The sequence below is a fragment of the Carya illinoinensis genome, chromosome 7 (genome assembly GCF_018687715.1).
Source record: "Carya illinoinensis cultivar Pawnee chromosome 7, C.illinoinensisPawnee_v1, whole genome shotgun sequence".
NCBI lineage: Eukaryota > Viridiplantae > Streptophyta > Magnoliopsida > Fagales > Juglandaceae > Carya > Carya illinoinensis.
Genome location: NC_056758.1, coordinates 39,209,539 through 39,237,282, shown reverse-complemented (window position 1 = coordinate 39,237,282; position 27,744 = coordinate 39,209,539). Strand labels below are relative to the sequence as shown.

Genomic DNA, 27,744 nt, shown 5'->3' with positions numbered 1-27,744 from the left:
TCCTATGGTTTTTTAGATGCCATGTATGGATGATCAATGGGATATTCATATTCATATCAAAAGCCCATATTTTTGGTTAATGCGAGATTTAACTTTAGATGCAGTAACCCGCACTTATTCTATATACCAGGAGGAGCCTAGGAGGCCTTAATTTCCACCTATTAATTCCGTTCCATCTTCATATATACTAAACCACCCTCATCATATGCAGTAGCTAGTGGTTTTTGATGAGGCTGTAGAAACCCCATGTGCAAGTCTCTGCAACTAAAGGCAGGCCAGAAACCCTTAACCACAACTCAGAATAAGACAAAAGAAAGGAAAGCAGAGGAAACATGCGATGCATTATAAAGTTAAGCATGCTCTTAACCTTACTTTGTTGGCCTTTTGCTTTTGTAATGTTCTAAAAAGGAGAAAATCAAAGTCTACTGCTGCCACTGACCCCTCTCTCTCTCAACAAAGTAATCGTAGGTCCAGCTTGGTTTACCTAAACTCTTAAATGAAAAGAAAAGGATTGTTTTGGAAGGAATACTAGACCAGTACCTTTTTCTGCTACCTTTAAAAAGTAGATGCAGACATCTGAAGTCCCCAATATTTTAGAAGGAAGAGTAAGGAAAGTGAAGGTAGCTGGGGAGGTTGGAAAGCTAGGATCAAATATTCCTTTGGATTTGTTTATTAAACACTACTATACTTTTGATTTTCATATCCTATATTATTATTCTATTGGGGGATCATTTGGATATAAAATATCAGGGAATCGATTGTCCAGATTTTCAAGTTTTAAGAGAAATTATTATAATTTAGTACAGAAAAGCTTGATTTATTTAATTATTAAAATGCAATTCGAGAATTGTAGATATGTATAGGCAAGGAACAGGTAGATGACAATTCCCAAGTTGCCTTTTCGTAGATATGCAGGCTTTTTGAGCACCATGCTTACCTGTCCCCTCTGACCACACTTGAATTATTAATCTACTCAACTTTTCTTCCCTTTTTCTTCAAAATTTATTATCTAGGGATGACTAATCTGGGCCACAACACCACTTCTATTACAGAGCCTTATATCTGAGAGAAAGTTAATTAATGGTCCATTCAATATTTATATAACTTATAAAGAATATTTTGTATTTGAGATACCCTACTTTTAACACTTTTTGTACGTGAGTGTGGTGTCACTGGTGTGGAGGATAATGATAGGGACCCAACAACTAACTCTTGCACCAAACATGCATTAAGTTCAAAATTAGTACAATTTACCTAAAGGGTTCTGTTCTCTCTTCATATTTTAATTGGGAACATCCACATAATATTGCAACTGCTCCATATTTTATGATCTTGAAAAGGTGTGCAGGTAATGAATGAATATTTATAGTGATAATGTATTAAGCATAGATCTCAACTATCTCTCAGTATTTTAGTATTCAAAAAGAGGATATACCATCAAAATATTGGGTAAACCTTTCTAGGAAGGGGACAAAAGCTCAAAAGTATGGTTGTGCACGATTCCCCAACCATATCCTCCTCCTCCACTCTTTGCCAAAGTCTGTGTCTTGTGTCGTGAAATTACGTTTCCTTTTTATTAACTTTAAAAAATAAACTTCATTGCAAAGGGAACAAAATCTTAAGGAATAAGTTTATCCAAATCTTGTATAGCTAGCGGTGTGTGGTGGGATCAATCTCATTGTATAGTTGACACTGCTTGACCTGACATATCAACTTGTGAGCTGAGCTCCATTTTCTTCCTTTTCTGGGTTTCATTTACTATTGGAGCCGAGCAATGTTATTTTTCTTCCTAGATAGATGTTGATGCATTTTAAGTGACTATCTCACTCAAATAGTTTGCGTCAATAAATGCGATAAAAAATGACATATTTGAATTACCAACAACGTTTATCATTAGAGTATGGCATGGTAACATGGCAAGGTATTAAAATCTCCATTCTTCCTTTCCATGTTTTTAAGCCCAATCGAAGCACATCACCCCACTCTAGCTAGTACATGGCCAGTTCAAATTACAGGCCCCGTTCGGTCCACATTATCCCGAAAAAAGAGAAGAGAAGAAAGAAAGAAAGAAGGCGACAGTGAGCCAGGTCCAGTATAATTTAGGCCTGAGGTCTGTCTTTTGATGTTGATGTCAAGACAAATATGGGCTCAGTCCATAAGTTTTCTGACAACTGATGAAGTTGCAAAGTGTGGTATTGGACTGGTACCTATTAAAATGATTGAATTTTGTTATATATAAATACAGTTGTATATTAATTTATATATTAATATTAATTTATTTATATTTAAAATTTAAATTAATATTATTTTTAATAAAATTTATTTTTTAACCAATCACATTATATTAATATATAAATTAGTACATAATTATATTTACAACTATATTTTTTTAAATTGATTGAGGTTAAAGGTAATATCCACGTCACGTCCGTTTATAATTTTTGTTTATAAAACATATTTATATAGTCAAAACAGTTTTCTTCACAATTATTTATTGTCTCCATTAATAATAATCATCCCAAACTAATGTTAATTTTGAAACATATTCCTCACGCGACACTCACGATTACGTGTGGTTCTTACGTACTATCCATTATGACAGCTCTTTTTGCTATTATCATATTACCAAAATCACTACTGCCAGATTCTTTTAGATTTAATTTTTATAGTTGAAAATAGATAAATTTATTGCCTTTATCTGCCATCAAAGTTTAATACAGTTGGTCTAAATTGTAATTTATCTTTTTTCATTCTTATTTTTCTTATTGTTTAATAAAAAAAGAGTTTGTCTCATAGACAATTTGTTCATAGAAGTTGAGTCATCCATTTATATGAAATGTGAGATTGAGTATTTGTTTAGATAGAGTGATGTCTCTTATACGTTTGTCTATAGAGAATATCAACAACAATATAGTTTAGATCAATTCAGTAGTATATTGATGAAGCTCCAAATGGTTGATATAGGGATAGCTCTGCATATATCTGATCATAAATATAAATTTATCTTGATAAATGAATGAATAATGACATTTACCTAAAAAAAAAAAACCTCTCTTCCCAAATAATTAAGGCCACCACTCAGTATAATATTTACGTTAATTTTTCTGATTTTTTTTATTGTTAATGTGATTGAACAAAATTAATAGCACCGAACATAAATCTATATTTTTTTAAAATAATTCTGCTTATCATCTCTACATACCACACATCATTTATTTTATTTTATATTTTTATTTTTTATAATAAATATATAGTGTATTGATAATAAGTAGAATAATTGAATTAGTTTAATAAAAATAAAACTAAAAAATAATTTTAAAATATATAATATGGAATGAGAAGTAATATTCATTATTTATTTTTCCTGTAATCTTCGTATTAATTGTGACATTATTATTATTAAATATTATTTGGTTGTGGGGGATAGAAAGTTGAGAAGGCTGCGTGAAGCGGGGAAGGGGCAGAGCCAAAGTGAGAGAGCAGTGGTAGTAGATATTAGATAAACATGTTGATAACGGTCGCAGAAGCTTCTTCTGCTTCTCCCCTTTGCTTCCGCCTATCTACCCTCTCCCATCTCAACCCCAAGGCCTCTCCAAGATTCAAAACATCAATCTGCCGAGCCAGCTATTCTCTTCAGAGAAAACCCAACAGTTCCAAGTCATGGAACGTTGGTCTTCTTTCCCACAGGTATGCGATAACCCTTTTCACTTTTCTCCTCCAGCTATAGCCATTTTTGTTTCCTTTAGTTACTCAGTAATCGGCCTCTGAGGTTTTTAAATATGTGGCTCTTTGCCTTGGCTAATACATTAATTGTGCGTGCGTGTTTTCTCATAGTTTTCTAGCTGCAGTTTGTCTTATTTGTTTATTCGAATATAGCGTGTATACCACTGCTTTTCACACGAACACACATATACGCTTACACACAAGGGGAGAAACTGAGAGTAAGGGTAAAATTAGGTAGAATTCCAAGTTCGAAAATATACGGTTAATAGGGGGTTTTGGGCCTTTGGTGAATAATCGATCAACTGAAGCTCTAATGCAGAAGTGGTGGAACAGGGCTGGATTGAAGTTATTCGCAAAAAATGTAGCAGTTCAACTCATTGGGTTCTGTAGGTCTATGAGAAACTAGGTTAGCAGCTATTGGAAAAGCAACTTAATTTCCAAGTGGACCAGACTTAGATGGAGATGCCAAGATTGTGTAATGAAATTCCCAAAAATATCCATTATTCGGTAAGTCATCACCTAGATTCAGTTTGATCTGTCCAAATTGAATTGAAGTACGGGCGTGGTTTTGAAGGGTACTTTTGAAGGACTAGTAAAAAGGTGAGACCTTGAGAAAGCCATTCATGAGAACTATAATCTAAAGGTGTTAAGTGGTGCTATATTCTTCATTGATCATACAAAAATCTGACCTCAGATGGAATATTTGTGTTTATATGCCTAGTGAGCTTTTTGAACATTGATCTTTTCAATACTGTTTAACAGAATATAGATCAAATGAGAAATTCCTTTTGAGTCATGTCCATATTCTGGAGAAACTGCCAGAATTTGGGTACCTGCTATTGTAGTCATATTTATCCTTCTTGCTGACTGGGATGTCTTTGCAGCTGTGAGGGCTCTGTTTTTGATCCCTTGGGTATCGACTCAGATGTATCTTCTGGTCTAAATGGAATCTGGGATAGTTTCCTATGTTTGTTTTCTCAAACATTTGAGAGTACCTCTAGTACGAAAAAGGAGAAACCTACCTCTGCTCGAGGAGTGGCAGGTTTGTCTCTTGACTTGCAAATTGTCTTCAGTCTTCAGGTTGCAATTGATGCCTGTAGCTTTTAGCAGTTTATTAACTGTTTGAAATTGTCAGCAGCAATAGAGGACAGTTCCATTGATTTTGGGGACTTCTTCAAAGGGCCATTACCAGGAAAGTTTCTTAAGCTCTTGGGTTTTCTGGCCTTATCCCGGCTTGGAATATATATACCTCTTGGCGGGGTAAATAGGGATGCTTTTCTAGGAAATTTGGACCAGAACAGTTTATTAAGCACTTTGGACTCATTTTCTGGTGGTGGAATTGGTAGAATTGGAATATGCTCTCTTGGTATTGTTCCCTTCATCAATGCACAAATTGTGTTTCAGCTGCTTGCACAAGTATATCCCAAGTTGCAAGATCTTCAGAAAAGAGAAGGAGAAGCAGGAAGAAAGAAAATTCTTCAGTATACTCGATATGCTTCAGTTGGGTTTGCCATTGTACAGGTGAGGAACTTCACTTAACTTGAATGAAGAAAGTTGAAAAAGAGCTTACCGTTGTGCTGAGTAATTGATTTGGGTCTTTTAACTTATAACAAATGGAACCAAACTCTTTAAAATGAAAATTATAACTAATATTATGACGCCAATAAAAAATAACAATATGCTGCATGTCAATTCCTATTACCAAAACCTACCATGTTGAAATTGAGTATATGGTGGGCAATTTTGGTTTGAGCTGGTATAGAATCTGTTTTTTAACAAATAATTTAAATCTGTAATATGGCCCCATTGTGCCTGAAAGATAGATCTTCAACATCCTCTTCTGAATATTCCTAGACCATGCTAAAGTTTCCTTCATAACTAGACCGTGTACATTGTATTATTTATAATGACACCTTGCTAAGTCCCGCATTGGGTGGAGGAGACTGTAATTGAGGTACATAGGCATGATAAAGGTGCATGAGTGTTGTCAAGTCTCACTTTGATCCCCTACCAGGTGGAATTGGGCTTTGTAATGAATCAAAAAATTCTTATTACAACCTTGACTAGTGCATTTAGAATATAAGCTTATATGTGACTTGGATTTTCTTTGGGTCATTTTTCTAGGTTATGGTGTTTGATGAGCTTTTATCATAATTTTCATTTTTCCGTCTCTGGTTGCTACAACAGGCAATTGGTCAAGTACTCTATCTTCGCCCCTACGTCAATGACTTCAGTACACAATGGGTTCTTACTTCCGTTACCCTATTGACACTTGGCTCAGTATTCACAACATACATTGGAGAACGAATCTCAGACCTGAAACTTGGAAACGGAACATCTCTCTTGATATTCACAAGTATTATCTCCTACTTACCAGCATCTTTTGGTAGGACTGTTTCCCAGGCATTTCAGGATGGTAACTATGTCGGTCTCATTGCCATCGTTGTCTCCTTCTTTTTATTGGTCCTCAGTATCGTATACGTTCAGGTAAGTGCTGCTCATTTTGTTTAACAAGATGTCTTTGCAAGTAAAGAAATGTTCACAATTATATCAACAAAGGATTTCAGGAAGCTGAGAGGAAAATCCCACTTAACTATGCTTCAAGATATACCAGTAAAAGTGGAGGGCTTCAAAAATCTGCTTACCTGCCCTTTAAGGTTTGTATTTTAGCTTTTTTCCTTTTTGTTTCTATAGTTTAGAGTTCTCATCCTCTAATTACAGGGCTCTAGTCCACATATACTTGGAAATGTATGCTGCTTCTTTTTTCCTGATGTCATTTACTTGTACTTTAAGGCTTGTAATGACAGGATTAACTTCTCTGTGGCCATGGGTCAGCTTTATTATCTTGTTTCAAATTTCAAAGTAACTAGGTCTCAACCAATAATATCTCGTTCTGTTGACATTTGAAAACAATTTTACCTCTAGCATCTAGTGAAAACATTGATTACAGATTTCTATTCTTTCTTATCTTGCAGTCATTTCTTTCAACTACTTTGTTTTAGCCATTCTTAATTTGTTATTACAATATCTATTTCAGACTGAGAGACTCTACCAGAGGTTCTCCACATTCCATTCCTACTTTATTATGTAGTTTATGCACTTCTTTTTTTCTCTTCTTTTCTTTTTTATAATTTTTTTATGTCGGGGAACCTCTCCAAGGTAGGGCCCTTCGGATCCACCCCTACAGAGTGAACCTGGGTCCCGTGCACCGCACCCTCAGAAGTTTCCCTACACGGAATTGGTTAAATCGCTGGCTTTTCACTAGGGGGTGTGGCCCCAAAGGATTGTTTACACCCCACGAGGGTTGAACCTTGGACTTTGAGGAGAGTGATACCCAAGACCAAGGCCTTCACCACTTGGGCCAACCCCTTGGGGTTTATGTACTTTATGCACTTACAGCTCATGTCTTGTGTAATTTTATGTTTATGTTTATCTTATTCTCTCTACGAGTCTGTTTTTGCTTTTTATTTACTGCACTATATTTTCTAGGTGAAATGTTATTAGTTTGTTATCTTTGAATGATCTAAATCTCCTGACAAAGCAGGTGAATAGCTCTGGAGTGATGCCAATCATATTTTCTACATCATCATTAGCTCTTCCTGGTACTTTAGCCCGCTTTACTGGTTTAGCTGGTCTGAAGAATGCTGCGGTGGCTTTAAATCCAGGGGGTAAGATTTGTAATTTTTAGTGGTTGAAGTTGATGAATATTGAAGGATATAGACGGTGTATGGTCTGTTTAGCTGGTCTCATTCAGCTGGCATAGTTGGTTCTAAAATCTGTTGCAAATGTTCACATTTTTCCTAAACGTTGTACAGGCAGCAGGTACATGATGAAACTAAATTTCAAAGATTAAATATCATTGTGACTCTTTTTTGTCTCTTAAATGGTTTGCTATATGCATAAGTCAGTAAAATCTTTACGAGTATTGCCCATAGGCTGAGCCTATTACTGTTGTAGTCTTCAGGGTTAGTTTTCAAAAAACAAAAAATGCTGTTGCTGCCTTCATGGTTCGACAATAAGTTGAAACTGTGTACTTTATCTAAGGAGAGTGATGATGAGATAGTCCAAACTGAGTAATGATAATAAAATTAAGTGAAAGAAACATTCCATCAGTTTATAAGCATGGACAGGGTCAAGTTCTTGTTCAATGAGATTTACTGTTTGACAATTTAAACCTAAGTTCTAACCAGATGATTCTTTTGTAGGTTCTCTGTACCTCCCCACGAACATCCTTTTGATAGCTTTCTTCAACTACTATTATACTTTCCTGCAATTGGACCCTGATGATGTCAGTGAACAGTTAAAGCGTCAAGGCGCATCAGTTCCACTTGTCCGACCGGGTAAAAGTACGGCTGCATTTATTAAAATGGTAATTTCTACTTTTTAAATAAAATCTATGGCCTAGCAGACATATTAGTCCTGTTATAGTGGGTCAACTCTATCTTGATTTGCACGTGAAGGATGTTGCTTTGGTGTTATCATTGTGGGACTATGAAATGCTTGTTCGGTGAAATATCATTCCTCTCATGAGATGGCTTCAAATTGAACTAGTGCTCTCTATTTTTTTTCTTTGTGATTTGGAGTTGCATTTACTTTTCAACCTATAGCGTGCACCAAAAATAAAACTATCCCATGTTAAGCTTTTACATCACTCTGTTAGCCATCAACTGTATCAGGGACTTAGATGTGCCTTGAGTCGGCATGAATTGTAAACCTTATTGGTTTAAGTATGGCTGTTAATTGAATTTCATTCTTTTATGGTGGAATATAGGTTCTTAGTCGCATATCTGTTCTTGGTTCGGCCTTTTTGGCAATCTTGGCTGGTGGTCCTGCCTTGATTGAACAAACCACACACCTAACTGCATTTCGGGGATTTGCTGGCACCTCTGTTCTCATTCTTGTTGGCTGTGCAACAGACACTGCAAGAAAAGTTCAAGCCGAAATAATATCCCAGAAGTACAAGAACATAGAGTTTTATGACATTGAAAGGTAAAGGCAGAAAGGATAGTTCTGCAAAAGAACTTACAATGGGGATCTAGCTTTCTGATGAAGGCATGGCGATACTTAGCACTTTAGATTCCTTTCTGCAGTGTCTGTATCATATATTTTCTGATACACCTATTGATTTAGGTTTCTACATAGTGCTGCAGAAGTGGCTATTGCGTTATATACCTTTTATATGCGACATTTTTCCAGTTGTATTTTGTATGTAGGTAGCAAACAGTGTTAGATTCTTTCAAGTTTTCAACCCTATAGAAGTTAATTGTGCAATGTATAATTGTCGTCTTGTAATCCATGACAAGCAGAAGTGGAGAAGTTCCATTCATGTAGATGTGTGTGTGAAAAGAAAACTTACTACATCTTGCAAAACCTGTGGAGAAGCTTAGGGTGAAGTGGGGCTTTAACGAAACTCCGTTTAAAAAATAAAAATACAAACGAATGAGATTGTATTCCTAGCCCTGGTTAGTGGTTATGCCTATTAAAGTTGAGTTTTGTCACGTATAAATAAAGTCACGTACTAATCTACATATCAATATTGATTTCTTCATATTAAAAATTTAAAATTAACAGTCTTTAATAAAATTAATATTGTTTGACCAATTATATTAAATTGATACACATATTAATATATAATTATGCTTATAACTAAATTTTTTTATTAAAGTTGCGCTTTTTGATCCAAAATCTAGAAACCCAGAAATACCAAAGTCCACCGTATATAGTTTTAATTGTGAATTAAATGCTAGAATTATGGAATTAAAGGTCTGCGACGTTGAAAATCTATCACCATTAATCATGATCGTTTTTTCTGAGAATTAGAAACACCCCCATTATTAGTATGTGGTACATAAGGAAGGAGAGATACCTAACCCAATTTACATACGTATATGCAATATTTATAGTCTATCCTGTGATACTCCCACGTCAATAATATATTAACGTCTTTATCGATATATCACATCACATCTCAAAAACATAAACGTTAACGAAAAAGAGAGTTGCAGTACTGATCTCCAGTCTTCGCTTCTTGTGCATTCAATGTCAACCGATGTCTAGCCTTCTAGAACCTATATGATAATTCAGAGTCGTAAATTTCATTGCACGTAAAAGATATCAAATTTCCTGTAAATATTAAAATAAATTTATGCTCAAAAGTACGAAAAAAAAAAATGGAACTTGAAGAGATCTTAACACGAACAAACAAATTTGTAAGATTCTAACATGAATAAAGCTATGAGAGTAAATTCCTGAGTATTGGCTTTGGAGATGGACCCGACAATGTCAGTGTCATCATCTATACAAGGTTAGCTGTATCATTAATCTTCATTTTAAAATCTAACCCTTCTAACACTGATATGATCCCAGAAGAACATATCTCCAAACTCCACTTAATCTGAGTTTCCATAGTGAACTGAGCACACGTCCCACATCAGTCATCCGAGGGATTCCTTCCAACGCATTCCTTGAGATAATCCGAATTTGCTTGAATTGATGATTCTGCAGCAAGGCCTTGAAGCAACTTGATGACTTCATCAGTATCATCAAGAAAGTATTTTGCCTTGCTTGGTTTCAGACCAACAGTGCAGGCAAAGACTTCTCTAATGGCTGGCAAGGATTGGCTGACAACCTTATCCGCTATAGTCTCAAACATAAGTTCATCTGAGCGGTCGTCCCCTATGCACAGCACAAAATCTGGCAACTTCCCCTGCTTTCTCATGGTCGAGATAATGTTGTCTACAGATTTCCCTTTGCTAACACCCTGAAGTTCATTAAAAAAGGCCATCCATTACAACCGTTGCAATCCACAAAATAACATGATGGGATGGTGACTGATATTCTTGAGATGCTTGTCCAACAAAAAAGGAATGATCTTGATTGATTGATTTTTTTTTTTTTTTTAATGAAATTGATTCATACCTGTGGTTTCACTTCGATTATGAACTGGCCCCTTGTAACAGCAACAGGCTCCTTGGCAAGTACATTCTCGAGGTGGTCGAGAAGCTCCTTAGCCTGCCATGAACCAAAATGAAGGTCAGCATGTTCGTAGTGCCACACCACTGCACTTTCTTTCTGCTCTATGAAAGACCCATCTGTTGCCTCTGTATAGTGTTCCATCACAGGTAACACGATATTTTTCCAATCTAAGTCCGTTATCAGGGAGCAAGTCTCCCATGAAGCATCCTTGGTCCACCTACAACAAATGAAAGAACGAGAGAAAAAATAACGCATCAAGCGAGAAAACAAGCGGATGTATACAACAGATACCACAAGCACAAAAAGTTTAACGCATCATTACCTAGTAAAGTAACCATGCTCTGCTGAAATACCCATATTCTCGCATGGAGAAAACCACTGGCTTAGACAATCTCTTCCTCTTCCACTCACAATGAAAACAACGTTTCTGGGATCACTACATAACGAATTCAATACTGAAATAACATCGCTGCCAGGAGTCTTGTCCACATGCGTTTTTGGCATCATAGTGCCATCATAGTCCAAAAGGATCAATCTGCTATTTGTTCTCCTATAAGCAGATACAACGTAATCAACTAAAAGCCTCCTGTAATTACTATTCAAAGCTGCAACTTTGAATCCCAAACCGAGCCCCATGGTCCAAAGCCTCACGTCATCTACCCATTTAGAAGCTCTCACAAGGTCTTGATCAAAACTCTTAGCCCAATAGGCAACATCATGAGAGCTAATATACTTGTAATGCTTCTCATGGCGCAATTGTTTCTCTGATTCCTCCATTTCAATTGCCGAATACATGGCAGTAGAAACATCATCGATACTCCATGGATTGACGCGGATCGCCCCACTAAGAGACGGTGAGCATCCAATGAACTCAGACACAATGATCACGCTCTTCTTGGGCTGCACAGCCTCCTCATTTCCCAGTGCCTTGTCCAGAACCGGGGAGCCCTCCCTGCATACAGTGTACTTGTAAGGAACCAAATTCATGCCATCTCTCACAGGAGTCACCACGCAGCATTCTGCAATGGCGTAGTAAGCGGCCTTTTCTTGGGTCGTAATCGGGCCATTGACGAGTACAATTGGCTCGTAACCGGGTCCTCCATACTTCTGATTAATTTCCTTTGCAATAGCACTAATCTCACTCTCGACATCCCGAATATCCTTTCCCTGGCTCCTTGCAGGGTTTTTAATCTGAACAAAAACCACTTTTCCCCTATACTTTTCTTGTTCTTCTAAAAGCTGTCCCATCGCAGAAAGCTTAAAATTAATACCCTTGAACATATCCATATCATCCGCACCCAAAATCACAATTTTTCCTTCAAATTTTTTCTTCAGTTCCTTGAACTTCTCGGCCGTCTCCTTCTGGGACAAAGCCCATTGATGCTGACCCATATGAATCCCTGCCGGTAAAATCTTAACACCAACGGTTCTACCACAGTATTCCAACCCAATGTAACCCCGGTTGGATCGATAATCAAGACCCAACAACCGACTACAATAGGACAAGAAGTGTCTAGCATAATCAAACGTGTGAAAGCCAATCACATCACAATTCAACAGAGACTGGAGAATTTCCTTATGTACCGGTATGGTTCTATATATCTCCGACGAAGGGAAGGGGCTGTGCAGGAAAAAACCGAGCTTGATTCTGTGAAACCTTCTTCTCAAGAAACTAGGCAGCAACATGAGGTGATAGTTGTGGATCCAAACGTAATCGTCCTCGGGGCTCAACACCTCCGTCACCTTGTCTGCGAACTTCTTGTTCGCGTTGCAGTAGGCCCGCCACAGGGAACGATCGAACCGCGTGCCCTGGCTCGGCGTTATCGGCAGCATGTAGTGAAACAAAGGCCAAAGATAATGCTTGCAAAATCCGTGGTAGAACCCGTTCCGAATCTCGCTCGGTAAGAAAACTGGGACGCATCGGAACTTGTCCTGAAGTTCCTGCGCGACGTCGTCCTGGTCAGCCACGTCGATCTCGGCCTTTAGGCACCCCACGTAGACGACCTCCACTTCATCGCCGAACCCGTCCCTGAGCTGCAGATATAGACTGTCCGCATCGTACTCGAATGACCACCGGCCGGTCTCGCCGTCGCGGACAGCCCGTATCGGCAACTCGGTCGCCACGATGATTCGTTTGGGAATTACAACGCCGTCGTCGTCGTCCGTGGATGGGCCGTATCTAGATATAACTTTTGGGACCCGCATCTCCTTCGGAGGATCCCGATTCAACGACCAAAAGTCATCCACCGAAACCATGTTCTTCAGGTCCATGCAAGAGCTCGGAAACATATTCAGAAGACACAGACGTACTCAAGAAACCCAAGCGCACAAACAAACAATAAAAACTCTTCGATCTCTTCTTCTTCTTGTCTTTCTGGTTTTGTAGTAATTTTGATCCAAGAATTATAGAGTTGGGCGTTGAATTCTGGGAGTAAATCGTCTCGAAGGGACTGATACAATTTCCATAACGGAGAGGTGTCCGTGAAGATGGAAAGAAACGTAGCAATATTGAGGATAAGAACGACGTGCTAGACTAGGATGTATGTAGTTACGTCATAACGAGATGAATTCAACGTTCAAGATCGCGCCATCAGGCCTTACTTACACGACCGATTCTCTCCGTATCGGATTTGGCCGAATTCTGATAAGGATATATAGCCTTTGGTATTCCTTTTCCTTCCACCGGCTTTAACAAAAATAACTTCGTTAAAAACATTTGAAATTATCGACTCGATCAGACACGTAAACCATTTTTCTTTTTTTAATAAATTTTTTTCTGCCGTTTATAAATTTTTCATATTTAATATTTTATAATTCATAATTAAATTTATTAAAATCTATAATAAATAGTAATTAATATCTTCTTCTTTACCAAACTTTTTACTCATATATATATATATGTAGAGTCAAATAAAAGGAAGCTTCATACCTTTTTTTTTCATATCAATTATAATTACTCCTTCAAAACGTCTTATAAGCATAATTTATTATGATATTAATTAAAATATGATTTTAATATATTTTTCCGATCAACATGATAAGAACGAGATTCGGTAACGCGGTCTCCTGCAGACTTGTTAAATAAAAAAAAAGTTGGAAAATGGGAAGGAAGCTCCTACTAGAAGTAGCCGCGTGGGGATATGTTATAGGCCAAACGTGGCGTGTGGGGGGTCGTTTCGGCCAAAGTCACGGACCTATGTTTGACTGATGACTTGGCAACGAGGTGCTGCTTCCACTGCTGACGTATCCAACAGCCAATTTGCATCCGCTCCTCATTCTGCACGTTCTTACATATAAACCATGGTTGACATTATTAAGAGCGTTCACATTCGGTCGCAAAGCACCAATCTTTTCATAATTTGAGATTTATTTTACGACTTTAATCGAAACATATCTTACATCCGAATCATTATTTCAGAGTAAAAATTGAAGAAATAAATAGCAGTTTTGTAAATACAGAAAACTACTATTCATTTTTTAAATTATTTTTTATCAATATTTTATTCTAATACATAAAATAAATTATTCTTTTAATTATCTATAATTTCTCTCGTATTTATATTTATTATAGTTTTATATAATAATTTTTAAAAATAGTTTAATTAATTACGAAAATATAAAAATATTATCATATCCATAAAAATAATTTAAATTTTTATTTAAAATATTCATTACAGTAATATTCAAAACATAAGAAAAAATATTGACTAATTAAAGTTTGTAAATGGAAGTAAGAAAAAAAAAAGTAATAATGAAATAATAGAGAAATATTATTTTAATATAATAGAAAAATAATAAAAATTAGATGTATGAGGTTTTTAAAATATGAGTAAAATTTAAGAAATTTTTTTAAGAAATATACTTTTTAGCTAAATTATAAGAAATTTTATGTAGAATGAGATGTAAATACTCTAACAATTTGGAATGGAACCGGTGCTTATTGTCCAAACCTTTGTTCATAGCATGGAACCATATGAGTTCGGATACTTCATTGCCCTCGTTATAGACTTATTAACAGCGGATTAACTTTTTTAAGAAATGATATTTACAATCTAAATATTACGTACTCTTTTTACAAATAACAAATAAATAAGATTCATATAAAAAATAATTTTTTAATAATGAATTTTATTATTTTTTGAAAAAAATACACATAATCCATAATTATATCTAACATTATTTTAATATTACGATGCAATTCTTATCCAATGTTTTAAATAATATTATTAAAATAGTTAAGATGTTCTTATCTTATAAAGTCAAAGATATTGTGTCTTCTTAAAATGGGAAATCACTTAAATATTGGGATGAGATTTATTCAATTAAACTTTGAGTTCAAATATTCTATAGACGGGCATTAATTTATAATAAACAAAAAAAACAATAATTAAAAAAAAGAGGAGATTGCAGTGTTTTGATCATTATCCACGTATTGATCTTGGGTATGTATGTATAGGGAGAATGTTTTCAATATTTTGAATTTTAAAACCATTAAAATGAAAGGGTTGACTTTGACTTTAAAAAATAATATTTATAATTTTAGAATGTTTTTAGATAAATTTAAAATTTATATTAAAAAATTATTTTTTTAATAATAAATTTTATTATTTTTTAAAATATGCGTAAAACTCACCTACCCTTAATATGTATCAACGTTACTTTTTGACTTTTGATATCGAACTAAAATTTTAATTTCTTAATGAACAGTAATCATATATATTAATGGAAAAATATAAATACAAATATAATTATGTATTAATCTGTATATTAATATGATGTAATTAGTTAAAAAATAAATTTTATTAAAAATAATATTAATTTAAATTTTAAATATAAATAAATTAATATTAATACATAAATTAATATGCGACTGTATTTATATATAATAAATCTTTATTTTAATTTCTTGTCCAGGATACGTTTTTCATGAACCGTACTCATATATTTATTCATGAACCGTACTCGTATATGATATAACCGGACAAGAAAAAAAATAAAAAACAGGGCTCCGCGGCGTACAAATCTGAAAAACGTGGAGGATTTTTAGTGGACCATCGTGGCAACCTGACTTTCGATGGAAGCTGTCTAAAACTTTTCATAATTGAGTCACGTACAGCGACTGGGGAGTGATCCAAACCGATGTTGAAGAGAGGCCGACTCTGGGCAGCTACGTGGCAGCTGCTTTATATGTGGGTCCCACTTTATCCACAAGATTTTCCACTAACGAGAACGGGGGCGGCAACCTTGTCTTAAATGTCTGCGGAGTTTGGTATTCTTATCTAGATGCGTTTGTCTATGGGACCCACTCATCACGCAAATTGAGTTTAGATTTTTATTATTTTGTATATATTTTGTTTTATTTATTTTATTTTTATATATAATAAAACTTTAGGATATCGAGAGAACATTCTAATTTTTATTTATTTATTTAATGTAATAATCAATTAAGCTAATTTTTCTAAGAACGAATTCAAACCTTATTAACTCCGAATATGATATAAGTCAGTATTTCCTAATCCTCTAAATGATTAATTTTCTATTTTATAAAAAATAAAATAATAATTATCATCATTAATAACTTTAATTATCCATAAATATTAAATATTGAGTAGTGATGGGATCTAACGTAATGTAATTAAACTTTTTACTATTTAAAAAGTGTAAAGATTAAAGATGGGGTGGGGGGAATATTCGAATAATAGGATTAGTACTCCCAAAAAACCTTTTTTCTCACTTTGTGCGTCGCTCTTGTACGATTTTTATTTCATACCCAGGAATATTAATTGTTATAATTTATCATCGCCCCTTTTCGTCTTTTTCTGCTTTTGTATCCACTGTAGGTGAATTTTTTTTTTTCCTTTTTTTTTTTGGTTAAAAAATGTGACCCAATCTCGCATGCAGTTTCTTTGGTTTGACGAGGCAGCCGACAATGACCCATTGATCATATTTATGTTAGCGTACGTTTTCTTCGTAATTTCTAGTTCATATATATCTAGATAGATATGAAAATAAAAAGTAAAAAATAATTAAAAGGAAAAGTCAAAGGTTTGAACGGCCAAACACGGAAGCTTTGATTAATATTTAATTCTGGATAAGCTTCATCGATCATCCTGTAATAAATTGTCATTAATTATCAACTTTAATGTATATATTTACACACGTGAATTAACAGCTAAACGAAATGCATGCAGCTAATTTCTGCTCAATAAATAGGTTTATATATATATATATATATTTAGATATATATAGACAAATATTTATAAGTTGCCGACCAATTACTTGGCATTTACGTACGTATTAGCTGGCGTAAAATTAATATTTCTGCACATTAATTAATCTATCATGATCCCATATTATATATACTTTGAATATTCTGAGTGGTTATAGATAGATATCTCCCTCGAACAGTAGATCAGATGCTTATCCGGAACAAGCTGAAAGAAACAAAGCTAGCTAGCTCTTTCTTTGCGTACGTGCTTATCTAAGGAGGGGGTCAATTAATTAAAACGTTGAAACTTGAAACAGTGCATTCTTTTAATGTTTAATATATGGATGTGATGCATGCATGATACATGCAGCATATATGTATAGAGGGACAGCACCCGGCCACGCATCATAATTTTGATTTGGACATCCAACAGGGGGTATGTGTTACAATCTTAAAGGAGACAGCGCTAAAGATTAAAATCATTCAACAAATGATACCAACTCCTCAAGCGGCAAGCATGCATGCGGCATGCCTGCCGGCACCCAACAAGATCGAAACATAATACCCATGCATGTTCAAAAAAATCAAAAAAGTGTTGGTTAGGAGATTGACATAACTACCTCTACCGACCTTAACCAAACATTTATCACAACAAGGAAAAAGGTAAATCTTTTAACATCGAGGATCATATATATATGGCTCTAGCTAGTAGTACTTTAGATCCATTTAATTGTTGTAGTCAAGCCAAACAAAGCTTATCGGAATATTGATCCTATGCCAACATGCATTGGACAGATGCATGTGTGAAGTATGAATAGGTTTTCCCTGGCCGGCTCTTTCTTGGTAAGTATTTATTACCCAAGTCTACCATATATATATATATATTTTGTCGGCTCTTAACAATTATTCCATGTGATCAAGGGCAACCCATAATATTGTTAGAGGTCTCTTCAACGTTTGTCCACGTGGCAGATCATTAAGGGATGGTCAACGTCCAATGTGGAGAAATGCCGGTAGGTGCACCTCTACCCCCATGCCAGATTAGTCAGAGCTGCCAGCTCCTTCAATTTGAATTCCCAATTTTGTTGAGTTCAAATGCTTGAGAAGTACCTAAAACGGTGGGTTCTAAGGTCTAAACTTTAGTTCTACTCTGAGCATTTGAATCTTCTTTACTGAGATTCCTTGAACCTGCACGTATCAACAAACGTCGAAGTCTTCGGTCAATGTGCAAAAAAAACTCAATCATTGATCGACACGTCGTCACGAGAAAGGGTGACTTGTGGGCACACAATTGGCTGCATTGGTCGTTGTGAAACAAAAGGGGGCAAGAACCGGCCACCGAGGATTTTGTCAGGTTTTGATACGATGAATTAATAAGATTAATGATAGCATTCTAACTAAATAACAACTTGTGTACAACTATGTAATATACATAAAATAATATTTTTTTAAATTTGATTTTGATTTTGATTTTTGATTTGATGTGATTAAATCTAATAAAATATATTATTTTATTTAAAATTGTCTATAAGTTATGAATAGGTTGTTAGGAATAAAGGGAAGAGCACTTCCAAATTAACGTACAACTTGGTTGGAAGACTGGTAATTTGACCACGTTTAATTCCAAGATGTGGGTTTGAACTTTGAAGAGAAGACCGAAGATGGTTATGAAAAAAATCTGAGAGAATGTGCTTTTGAGAATGGTCTAAATCCTTTATTCAAAGGAAAAAAAAGAAAAGAAAAAAAAAAAGCACAAACTTTTCTTTCCTTGTTGATTATAACACGTCTATCCATATCTTTGTGGGTTTTGATTGAGCAATGGCGCCCCTTTCTAGGAAGCTGCTTCCATTTGTTGACATACGGATTGAACAATGCACTTTCCTCCTTGCTTTTTTTTTTTTTTTAATATATATAGATATATTATTATTATTATTAATTTTTTTTTCTACAGATAGTACCAAGCTGAGTGGAACAGATTAATGGGAAATTATCACAATACAGAGTAGCATGAGATGTATCCACTCCCAGTTGGCATTATCTATAATTTGTTGGGTTTTCTTTTGAGTAGTTAGGTGTCTTCTTGATGCACACGTTATTTTCTCCTTTACAGTTTTGGTGGTGGAGGGTGACTGGAGAGGGTGACTTTCATTTGCCGTTCTGGCATCTGTCCTTTGTAGCCTGTCAGTTTGGGACCTTGAAAGGACATCAACGAAACGAGGTCATTTACTTGGGCCATTGATCCATATATATATATATATATATGAGGAAGTTGTAAACAAGCATCAAAGATGCCTAAAGTGATCAGCAAGTTTGTATGGATGAATACCAAGCTTAGGAATTCTGGATTATATACCATATTAGACTTTTCAGGATTCCAAGCACAGGGAACAACAATTTTTGTAGGATTGGCCCGTATTTGATTGTCCTCATCCACATGAATCACAAGCACAAAAAGAATAAAATACATCAAATTTTACCTTATTTTTAACTACTGGTAATTTATCTTCAACATTCAATACGGTGTAAACAACCATTAAGGACGCTTAACCCCATGTATCCTTCTAATTAATCACCGTTGTTGCAGTTCTCAAGCACTCTGCTAGATCGGGCTAAATGGAGGGGAAAGCCTTTCCAGCCGCTTTCAGAAATCCTACAGGTACATATTTAACTTCATTGTAGGGTAATAAGAGTGGCTTTTACTTAGCCTTCTGTAACCCTCTTTAAAAGATTTAGCAACAAACCCATCTAGCTTCAAAACTAAAAGGGAAGTAAAAATGACTTCCGATAACCCTATCATAGTTTCATGCACGAATGTGAAAACCATGAAACCCGAACGTTAAAAGCAAATATTCTAAGAAACCCTAACTTTCTCAATCATTTGAAATAAGACGAATGGGGCTCTAATATTATAGTAGACATCATCGCAGCAAATCGTGATTAAACAGAGCTGGCAGAAAGAGTTTTTACATATTAGAATCTGATTAAACTGTGCTGACAGAAAGAGTTTTTACAATGTAAAGGGTATCAATTCAAGTAAAAAGGTACAAGATTTGTGGACAGAAGCAACATTATTTGAAAGATCTAACAGGTTCGGTTTCAAAGAACGATCCAAGAAGAATCTGCAATTTCTCAAACTTCACCCCTATCGCACAAAAAGACCGACAATGGTGCTCCAGTATTCAGCCAACTGAAAGTGAAAAGCATTCATCATATGTGTGGTAAATCAAAAGATACAGTCAATTGGAGGAACTAGATATCAATTAACAAAATTCAAACCATTCCATGTCAGTGTGTGTGTGTGTGTGTGTGTGTGTGTGTGTGAGAGAGAGAGAGAGAGAGAGAGAGAGAGAGAGAGAGTGTACATGTGCACATACGGGGAGCAATAGTAAGTTTACCTGTGCCAAAATACTTTTTCCGGTTTGACCTTCGATTACCAAACCTGCTGTGAGACCAATCATTGCCCATGCTCCATTAATGGCTTCAATTTGACGTCTTCTCTGTAATCACAACATAATTCCAGCCAGACCGATAAGTAACTTGAATATGATCTATGTTATGGCATCATTGATTGATCCAATCTATCTTGCATTAGGGAGCCAAGAAAAAAACAGAAATAAACAAACTTAGCCCTCTTTTCTTTTGACAAGTAACTCGTTCCAAGAATATTTAAGCTAAAGGGTAAAGCATATAACATATAGGAAACAATCTGAGTTCAAAATCCGTGCCCTACATAACACATTAAAGTTTCCTGCTGACAGTTAATGCAAAGATTGATATCACTATGAAAGATCTACAAATTCAGCTAATATTCATCCCAACCAGAAGATTGTGGTAGAATAGAGTGAGTGCACAGGAACGAGTCATTTCACCAAACATGGGGGATTTCCTTCACCTTGAATTTCTCTTTTGCTTTAATTTCTTTCATTTGTTTGGCAGCCAACCGCTTGGCTTCCAAAGGATCAACCATGATCACTTCCTTATTTGAGCCTCCTCTCGCTGAAGACACCTGTGCATTTATTTAGTTTGGTTAGGGTACATCCAATAATGGACAATAAGCGCAGGATAAGAATCAGAAGATTATTTTATTGGTATGGCTGCTAGTTTGCTATTTTACACAAATGGAAATTCAATAAACAAAACATCTTCATCACACAGTGCACCTTGGTCAAGCAACAAAGTAAGTTAAAGGAAAAGGAAGCGTGCAAGAGAAAAAGAAAAATAACTGTAAATTCCTACTTCATTAAATCTCAATGACTAAGATTGTAACATAATTTTCTACCTATCAAAAAAAGATTGTAATATAAGCTTCTAGGAATAGTAAACTTTTCACCCTCAAACTATCAGGGTTTTGCACTTTGTACTGCAAACTACCGAAGTGGTGTGTCACGTCAGCCAAATACAGAAAACTTACACTTTGCATTCTCATTCAATTCTAACCGCTAAGGACAGCTGGGTGATGTGGCACAGTCATGACAGTCAAATCTGAATGGAGGATAACATATTGGTTTTTGGTAGTTTGAGGGTTCAGCATGTCATTTTGATAGTTTTGTAGTGCAAAGTGTAAAACTTGTGATATTTTGATGGTGCAAAGTGTCTTTACCCCGAATTTCTACATATATGATAATGAGAAACTTGAACAAAAGTATGAAATCCTGGTTCTCAGATGGACGCACAATCACAAAACAAGAAAGAAGTCAATTTATTGATGACCATGCTTGCATCTCCTGAAAATTTGAACAGAAATATTAATAACTTCAGACTAGAGAAAGAACTAGATGCATTGATGTAAAAAGGGAAACAAATAAAAAGAAAGATGCCAATTTGCCACTATTACTGCAAAAGGTAGATTATATAAATTAAATAGACCATACTATTCTTACCATACATCATGTCTATAACTATTAGTGCCTAAATTCGCTTGATGATGGCTCCAATTTTAAGTATGACCATTAATCAAGCAGTTAAAACTGAATCATCTAACACGCAAGTAGAGTCTAAACATTTTGCTCCCACAAGGCACTAATTATATCACAAATAACATACCTACAAAACCTGTGATCATATTCAAACCAAATATTTCGTCAGTATACATGTGGAAGCCTTGGATTAAAGCATACATTAGGATTAGCCAAGATTTGAAATGCTTGTCCTCTGGTTCTGTTGATGGCCATGCTTGTCTCTTGGTCTCTTCTCCATCCCCAACTGAGAATAATAGAAACAAATAAAACAAATAGGTAAGGAAATGCTCAGGCTATATCCCTCTAAACTCTAATCAGTTGAGATGGTAAAATATGAACCGAAAAACCAGATTGATGAACTGAGAAACCTGATTGAGTTTTAGGGACAGATTCTTTTTCAAAGGCTGACATTGACCATTTGACTATATAGACAATGGATACCTCAACCAGTTTTATGTTCTTATTCTAAGCTCAATTATATCCATTTTTTCCTTTTTGGATTCTCATATTTCAAATTTGAAAAGCACAGTTCTTCTTCCAAGCCACATTTCATCAAGCCATGAGTAAGCCATTGCATGAATATCAATACTTTTTCCTGAAACTGTACCTCATTGATAACTTAATAAGCAGAGAATTCCGTTATTCCACCAAGAGAAACAAAACGGGGCCTTATGATGCTTACAGCTAATAAAGAAGACCATGACCCTGAAAAGCATGAGTTACCTGAGACAATGGTGCATAACCACACATGCAAACAAAAATGCCCATCCTTAGACTTTGAATATTCCTTCAAGAGTTTTATCATGAAATAGCCATGTAATTCATTTTGCTTAATATCATAGTGAAGCTAACTACAAAATCTTGTACAATTTTTCAGATTATGTTTCAATGAGTTGCCAGCCAAGAGTAAAAGAAATGGCCATTTGGGTGGGAAAAGAAATAATCGTTACCAGCTCTACTCCCTCCTTGCTTTACTTTATAAAGAAGAGCCGGTATCATGTGTTTTGTTAATTAGCATGATTTCACCCATATCTCCTTCCAAAGAAACCCAAAATTTCTGAGGTGACACAAAGACCAACAAAAAAGAAATTACAATAAGCAACTTCCCGTGTCAGTGTCCAAGTTCTCATTCATTCACCATGTTTCACTCCACCCACATTGACAAGATTTTCTATAAGCAACTTAAAGTATCTAGCGACGTTAAATTTCACTCATTCATCATCTGCATATGGCTGAATACCCTATTGACAGAATTTTTATCAATCATGACCATAAGAGAAATAATATGTGCACTATTTGTATGTTTTGTGATACCGTTATCAATGCATTGTTACAATCTGAATCTCATTATTTTTATACCAGACCATTCCAAGTTCTACTCTCTTTCCAAACATATTGTCATCAGTCAGCACAACCAAGAACTCAATCCATGCTATGCCATATTAGAAATTCAGATACCTGGTTACCAACAAAAGTAGAAAAAGAAAAAGAAACGAAAATGGAAAGAACCAAAATTTCTAACTTTAAATGCCACAATAGTGCGCATTCCTCGACTCTATCTGGTGCCAAAAACAGCCAAGTATAAAATCCGAAACATATTACCAAAAAAATCTTGAATAACCAAATATAGGTTTTCTCAAAGTCAAAATCAAAGCAACGCCCACTTCTCCATGTGCTCTGATAAGTGGATGGATTCCATTTTTCCAATTTTTAAAATTTTTCTTGGCCTTCGCCAATTTTAGAAATAAACAGAGCAGTCCACAAATTGAGACGAAAGTATGTGAATTTGAGGGACAGATATTGAGACGAAAGTATCTATTAATATAGGGGGTACAGACAATTTCAAGAAATCAACAAAGAAATGGCATAACTAAAGTAACTGGAAAGCTGGATGTCCAAGATTGAAGAGTCAAATTTTAAATATACTAAACAATGTTTTCTACCTTCAATATCTTTCCCAGGAAACAAACGAATAGTAGAGAATCCAAGGAGCAGAAGAAAAGAAATCCGGGTATTCGATCGAAGTGGACAAGTGGGAGATTGAGGGTTGGACTTACTTATAAGGAGTTGCAGAGTGGCGATGGTAAGAGTGGAACGAGTGTTGTGAGTGGAAAATGAAGCCTCCATCGACGAGTGGTAGAGATGCGGACGCCATCTACAGTCTAAAACTCTTCCTTACGTTATGTCCGTTTTGTGCTTATATTTCGACTGTTTTCGGTTCCATGTCCTCCCACACTTTGCCTTTTTTATTTATTTATTTATTTATTTAATCCTCGTTAAAATCTGATCTGTTTGATCTTGAGAAGCGCTTGAGATCACAAATCTGAACCTGTATTTTAAACTGCAACTCACCGGATTGGTTAACAAAATTAAAAAATTTATCTCATTTCATCTTAATTTATTATTATAATTTTTTTAAATTTTATATAAAATATAATAAATAATTTTATTTTTTCAAATCTTAATACAAAATTAATATTATAAAATTATATTCTAATAATATTTTATTCATTACTATTTAAAATATCTCATCTCATCTCATCTGTATAACCTAAAATTTTATCCTAAAAAACTGAGATAAATAATAGGCATGTCACAAATTTAAATCAGTTTATATGATTTTATATAATTAGTTATATTTAAAGTCTGATTAGAATTATGTTGGGAGAGTGAAAAAAATACTTATATAAGCCTTAAAATTATTTTAATAATAAAATTAGGTTGTTTAATTTACTCATATTAAAATACTTTTAAATATAAAAAAGTTAAAAACTACTTTTTAAAGAAAACTATTAATTTAATGTATTTTCTCAAAGACGCTGCTATGTCCACCTCGCCTTTTTACCGATAGTGTAGTTTGCAACTTATTTTTTATTTTTGCTTTCTTTTTAAACATTTTTTTTTAAATCCTTTTCAATATTTAAAAATAAAAATAAAAATTTTGTAAAAATATTTTCTTAACTATTAAATAAAAAAATAATTATGTATAAACTCTCGGTACACGTCAACGGTAGTCTTATCATTTTCTTTTTCTCAAATGCAATTTTCATATATTGGAAAACGTAATTACACTTTAAAAAAATTATCAGTGAATGGAAATACCTATATAACTGTTATATAATTATAACTTTGTCCTTATATTATATGTAATTGTATTACTATTTCATTTATGCATTGTTGAATGGATTTTTTTCATTGTACTTGTTGGAAATACTATTAGATTACTTTCCTATTTTTGTTATAAAATTTTAGTTCTATCGATAATATGTTTGTGATCTATAAAAAAATCAAATGACATTTTATTTCATTTATATCTTAAAAAATACTTTTTAAATTTAATTCTAAACAAATGCGATATATATATATATATATATATATATATATATATATTTATACGTTTGGAGGGAGGTTTCGAACTTGTTAGAGATTATGTCAATCAAGCAACATGTGTTTGGTTGTTCCGGTGGGTTGGTTTTTTTTGGGGGGGCGGGGTTCTCCAGCAATTGCGTAAAGTTTTCATGTAAAATGCATACAAAGTTATAACAACATGCACCCATCAGTATCATATGGCAGGTTAGACCAATTCTAGCACCTCATCCTCATCTTGGAACCCCTTTTCTCTTTTCGGTGCTTTTTTGTCTCTTTTTTGAGATATTTTAGAGGCATGTTGGCAAGGAGGCTTCAAGTGGCTCCGGAACTCTGCCTATCCAGTCTCCGGTCGCAAAGCATTTTCCAATTCGTGAAAATACAAATCCCACCTTTTAGCATCGAGAAAAGCCTTTTAAGGATACCATAGTCTATGAGATTAATAAAAGCAATTTTTATTTTTCCATTTAAATTGTTAAATATAAGAAGGCCGATTAAATCAATATAATTGAATATGAGTCCGTACAAAGGATACAATTTCTCTTTTAAGGATGGTTTACAATAATACAAAATATGTCATCTCAAGTCAATACACAATTGCAAACAAATCTTATTTTTCCATTTCCACAAAACAAATGAAAATGATGGGATCTTTCATTTTTATTTTTAGAGACAACTAAATCGTTATACTCTCATCTTCGTAATCGTCCCTAACCACGTGTTGTTTTCTACACTCCAAGTAAAAAACGGTGGTAACCACGTAACTCCAAAGCACCACTATCCCGTACCAAACAATCAACCCCAATTTATCTTTCATCCCCGTCGATACGCTCATCGCCATCGTCGACGTCTCCAACGACGGATCTTGACCGTCCGTTGTCATCTCAAGATCCCTCGTGATCGTACCCGATACCAGTAGGAACACACCCGACAGCACCCACCCGGATAACCTCCTGCCGGCCATCACACCCGAACCAACGCGAAACGCCTCCCACCCGAGTTCCTCCTCCACGATGGACACCACGAGGCCAAGGCTCAGAACCGCCATCAAGTAAATCTCGAAAGCAGAACCCATTACAAGTACAAAAAATTCGGATCCGGGCGATCCGAACAGAGCCGCGAATGTGCGGGGAACCTGATCGTACAAGAGAGACATGGCGTAGATGAGAATGGTGGTGATCAAGGGCCGTCTCCACGTGAGCTTAACGGCTGTGAGCGCAGAGAGGAGGCTGGGGCGCTTGGCCTGGCAGGCGGAGGCGGTAGAACTTACGGCCGTTATGGCGGTGAAGAGAGAGAGGAAATAGGTGGGGAGGAAGAAGAAGGCCTTAACCCTGAGGATGGAGAGGGCATCGGCGCGCGATTCCTGCCAGATGTGGCGGGACTCGAAGCGGGTGGAGGAGAGGAAGGCGACGGCCTCGAGGTGGTAGACGCGGGATTTGATGGGCTGGACGTAGAGGGAGAGGGAGAAAAGGAGGAAAGAGAGGGGGAGGGTAGAGAGGGCAAAGATGGAAAGGAAAAGTTGTTTGTTTCGGAGGAAAATCTTGAGGGAAATAAGGAGGGTGGAGAGGGGAGGAGGAAAACAGCGGGGGCTGGGGTTTTGGAAGAGAACATCGTCCCTTTCCAACATAGCTTCCGTTTCCTCGGCCCTCAAATGCGAGTCACAGGTTGACTAGATCATGGTTATTCCGAGTTTTGATGGGTTGGAGCCGGCTGCGAGGGCCGTCATTCCCGAAAATTAAATGCCCGTTATAGGTCGGATTTTATTCCTTTTTCATTTTTCTAACTATTATATCTGAACAATGACATGGTTACAACCTATTAACATTTTGTTTATGATTTATTAATTAAATAATATTGTTTAAAAATTCAAACACATCAAATTAAAATAAAGTATTTTAAAAAATACTATTTTATTTAAAAATTAAAAAAAAAAATTGTAAAAGGTTGTAACTTTATCATTTCTCATTAGATTAACAATACCACAATAGGTTGTGAAAACTATTTTTTTTTTACTTGATTTGACCTCTCTCTCTCTCTCTCTCTCTCTCTCTCTCTCTCTCTCTCTCTCTCTCTCTCCTGTGTTTTCAACATTTTGCTAAGATCCAATGACACCCAAGCTCAAGCATAAGCAATAGTCATCACGAAAATTTGATAACCAAATACAATTGGGTAGTGGATCATCATATCATACAAAAAGGGAATTCAACAATCTACATTTCTCAAAGTTATTAGGAACCATTCCGTGTAAATAAAAATAATTCATACTTTGCATCGAAAAACAGATGGTAGATTGTAAGATGAAACATGCAATTCCCTTGTTTTGTGCATAAAGAAATTTAGGATAGCCATTCTCAAACATACAGCATGGCCTAAAAGACTACTTTTGTCAGAAGTGGTTCATTAAGAAAAAAATGGACGAAATTTAAAAAAAAAAAAATTACAACATAAAAAAAGAAAAAAAATAAAAAGAAAAAGAAAAAGAGAGACCCGATTAGATTTCCCAAAACCAAACAG

At 35.3% G+C, this 27,744-nt stretch overlaps 4 protein-coding genes and 1 long non-coding RNA gene across 10 annotated transcripts; 2 read left to right on the top strand and 3 right to left on the bottom strand.

The window, feature by feature from the left end:
- The first annotated feature begins 3,418 nt into the window (after positions 1 to 3,418).
- LOC122315189 (preprotein translocase subunit SCY1, chloroplastic) lies at positions 3,419 to 9,053 on the top strand. 3 transcript variants are annotated; one of them, XM_043130976.1, is made up of 8 exons: positions 3,419 to 3,687; positions 4,608 to 4,765; positions 4,859 to 5,244; positions 5,911 to 6,210; positions 6,291 to 6,380; positions 7,268 to 7,391; positions 7,929 to 8,069; positions 8,495 to 8,636. In XM_043130976.1, the coding sequence occupies exons 1-8, from the start codon at positions 3,506 to 3,508 to the stop codon at positions 8,500 to 8,502; spliced, it is 1,389 nt and encodes a 462-aa protein (XP_042986910.1). In that variant the 5' UTR covers positions 3,419 to 3,505; the 3' UTR covers positions 8,503 to 8,636. The 3 variants fall into 3 exon arrangements, with proteins under 3 accessions (XP_042986910.1, XP_042986909.1, XP_042986908.1); XM_043130975.1 differs by having other exon boundaries at positions 3,421 to 3,687; positions 4,862 to 5,244; positions 7,929 to 8,092; positions 8,495 to 9,053; XM_043130974.1 differs by having other exon boundaries at positions 3,421 to 3,687; positions 7,929 to 8,092; positions 8,495 to 9,053.
- An 858-nt stretch (positions 9,054 to 9,911) lies between these two features.
- On the bottom strand, positions 9,912 to 13,340 carry LOC122315188 (probable alpha,alpha-trehalose-phosphate synthase [UDP-forming] 11). Its single transcript, XM_043130972.1, has 3 exons — positions 11,021 to 13,340; positions 10,642 to 10,915; positions 9,912 to 10,483 (listed from the first exon to the last, which is right to left on the bottom strand). The coding sequence occupies exons 1-3, from the start codon at positions 12,985 to 12,987 to the stop codon at positions 10,154 to 10,156; spliced, it is 2,571 nt and encodes an 856-aa protein (XP_042986906.1). The 5' UTR covers positions 12,988 to 13,340; the 3' UTR covers positions 9,912 to 10,153.
- Positions 13,341 to 17,585: 4,245 nt separating this feature from the next.
- Positions 17,586 to 19,634, top strand: LOC122317502. Of its 2 annotated transcripts, XR_006244490.1 has the most exons (4): positions 17,586 to 17,749; positions 17,828 to 18,260; positions 18,858 to 19,400; positions 19,491 to 19,634. It is a non-coding gene; the product is annotated as an uncharacterized LOC122317502 (long non-coding RNA). The 2 variants fall into 2 exon arrangements; XR_006244489.1 differs by having other exon boundaries at positions 18,858 to 19,634.
- A 220-nt stretch (positions 19,635 to 19,854) lies between these two features.
- Positions 19,855 to 24,081, bottom strand: LOC122317501. 3 transcript variants are annotated; one of them, XM_043134624.1, is made up of 5 exons: positions 23,922 to 24,081; positions 22,024 to 22,108; positions 20,799 to 20,912; positions 20,302 to 20,403; positions 19,855 to 20,093 (listed from the first exon to the last, which is right to left on the bottom strand). In XM_043134624.1, exons 1-5 carry the CDS (start codon positions 24,017 to 24,019, stop codon positions 20,049 to 20,051), a joined length of 444 nt encoding a protein of 147 aa, XP_042990558.1. In that variant the 5' UTR covers positions 24,020 to 24,081; the 3' UTR covers positions 19,855 to 20,048. The 3 variants fall into 3 exon arrangements, with proteins under 3 accessions (XP_042990558.1, XP_042990560.1, XP_042990559.1); XM_043134626.1 differs by lacking the exon at positions 23,922 to 24,081 and adding an exon at positions 23,808 to 23,826; XM_043134625.1 differs by lacking the exon at positions 23,922 to 24,081 and adding an exon at positions 22,472 to 22,755.
- Positions 24,082 to 25,906: 1,825 nt separating this feature from the next.
- Positions 25,907 to 26,857, bottom strand: LOC122316398. The gene has a single exon (XM_043132916.1). It carries the CDS (start codon positions 26,855 to 26,857, stop codon positions 25,907 to 25,909), a length of 951 nt encoding a protein of 316 aa, XP_042988850.1.
- Between the last annotated feature and the right edge of the window lie 887 nt (positions 26,858 to 27,744).

Excerpts from the sequence above, each read along its gene's own strand:
- LOC122315189 (XM_043130974.1), top strand. The coding sequence starts at position 3,506 with ATGTTGATAACGGTCGCAGAAGCTTCTTCTGCTTCTCCCCTTTGCTTC. Across the intron at positions 3,688-4,607 it reads GTTGGTCTTCTTTCCCACAG|CTGTGAGGGCTCTGTTTTTG; the intron begins GTATGCGATAAC and ends ATGTCTTTGCAG. Across the intron at positions 6,381-7,267 it reads CTGCTTACCTGCCCTTTAAG|GTGAATAGCTCTGGAGTGAT; the intron begins GTTTGTATTTTA and ends CTGACAAAGCAG.
- LOC122315188 (XM_043130972.1), bottom strand. The coding sequence starts at position 12,987 with ATGTTTCCGAGCTCTTGCATGGACCTGAAGAACATGGTTTCGGTGGAT. Across the intron at positions 10,916-11,020 it reads GAGCATGGTTACTTTACTAG|GTGGACCAAGGATGCTTCAT; the intron begins GTAATGATGCGT and ends CATTTGTTGTAG. Across the intron at positions 10,484-10,641 it reads TAATCGAAGTGAAACCACAG|GGTGTTAGCAAAGGGAAATC; the intron begins GTATGAATCAAT and ends AATGAACTTCAG.
- LOC122317501 (XM_043134624.1), bottom strand. The coding sequence starts at position 24,019 with ATGGCGTCCGCATCTCTACCACTCGTCGATGGAGGCTTCATTTTCCAC. Across the intron at positions 20,913-22,023 it reads AAATCTTGGCTAATCCTAAT|GTGTCTTCAGCGAGAGGAGG; the intron begins GTATGCTTTAAT and ends ATAAATGCACAG. Across the intron at positions 20,404-20,798 it reads AAGCAAAAGAGAAATTCAAG|AGAAGACGTCAAATTGAAGC; the intron begins GTGAAGGAAATC and ends TTGTGATTACAG.
- LOC122316398 (XM_043132916.1), bottom strand. The coding sequence starts at position 26,857 with ATGTTGGAAAGGGACGATGTTCTCTTCCAAAACCCCAGCCCCCGCTGT.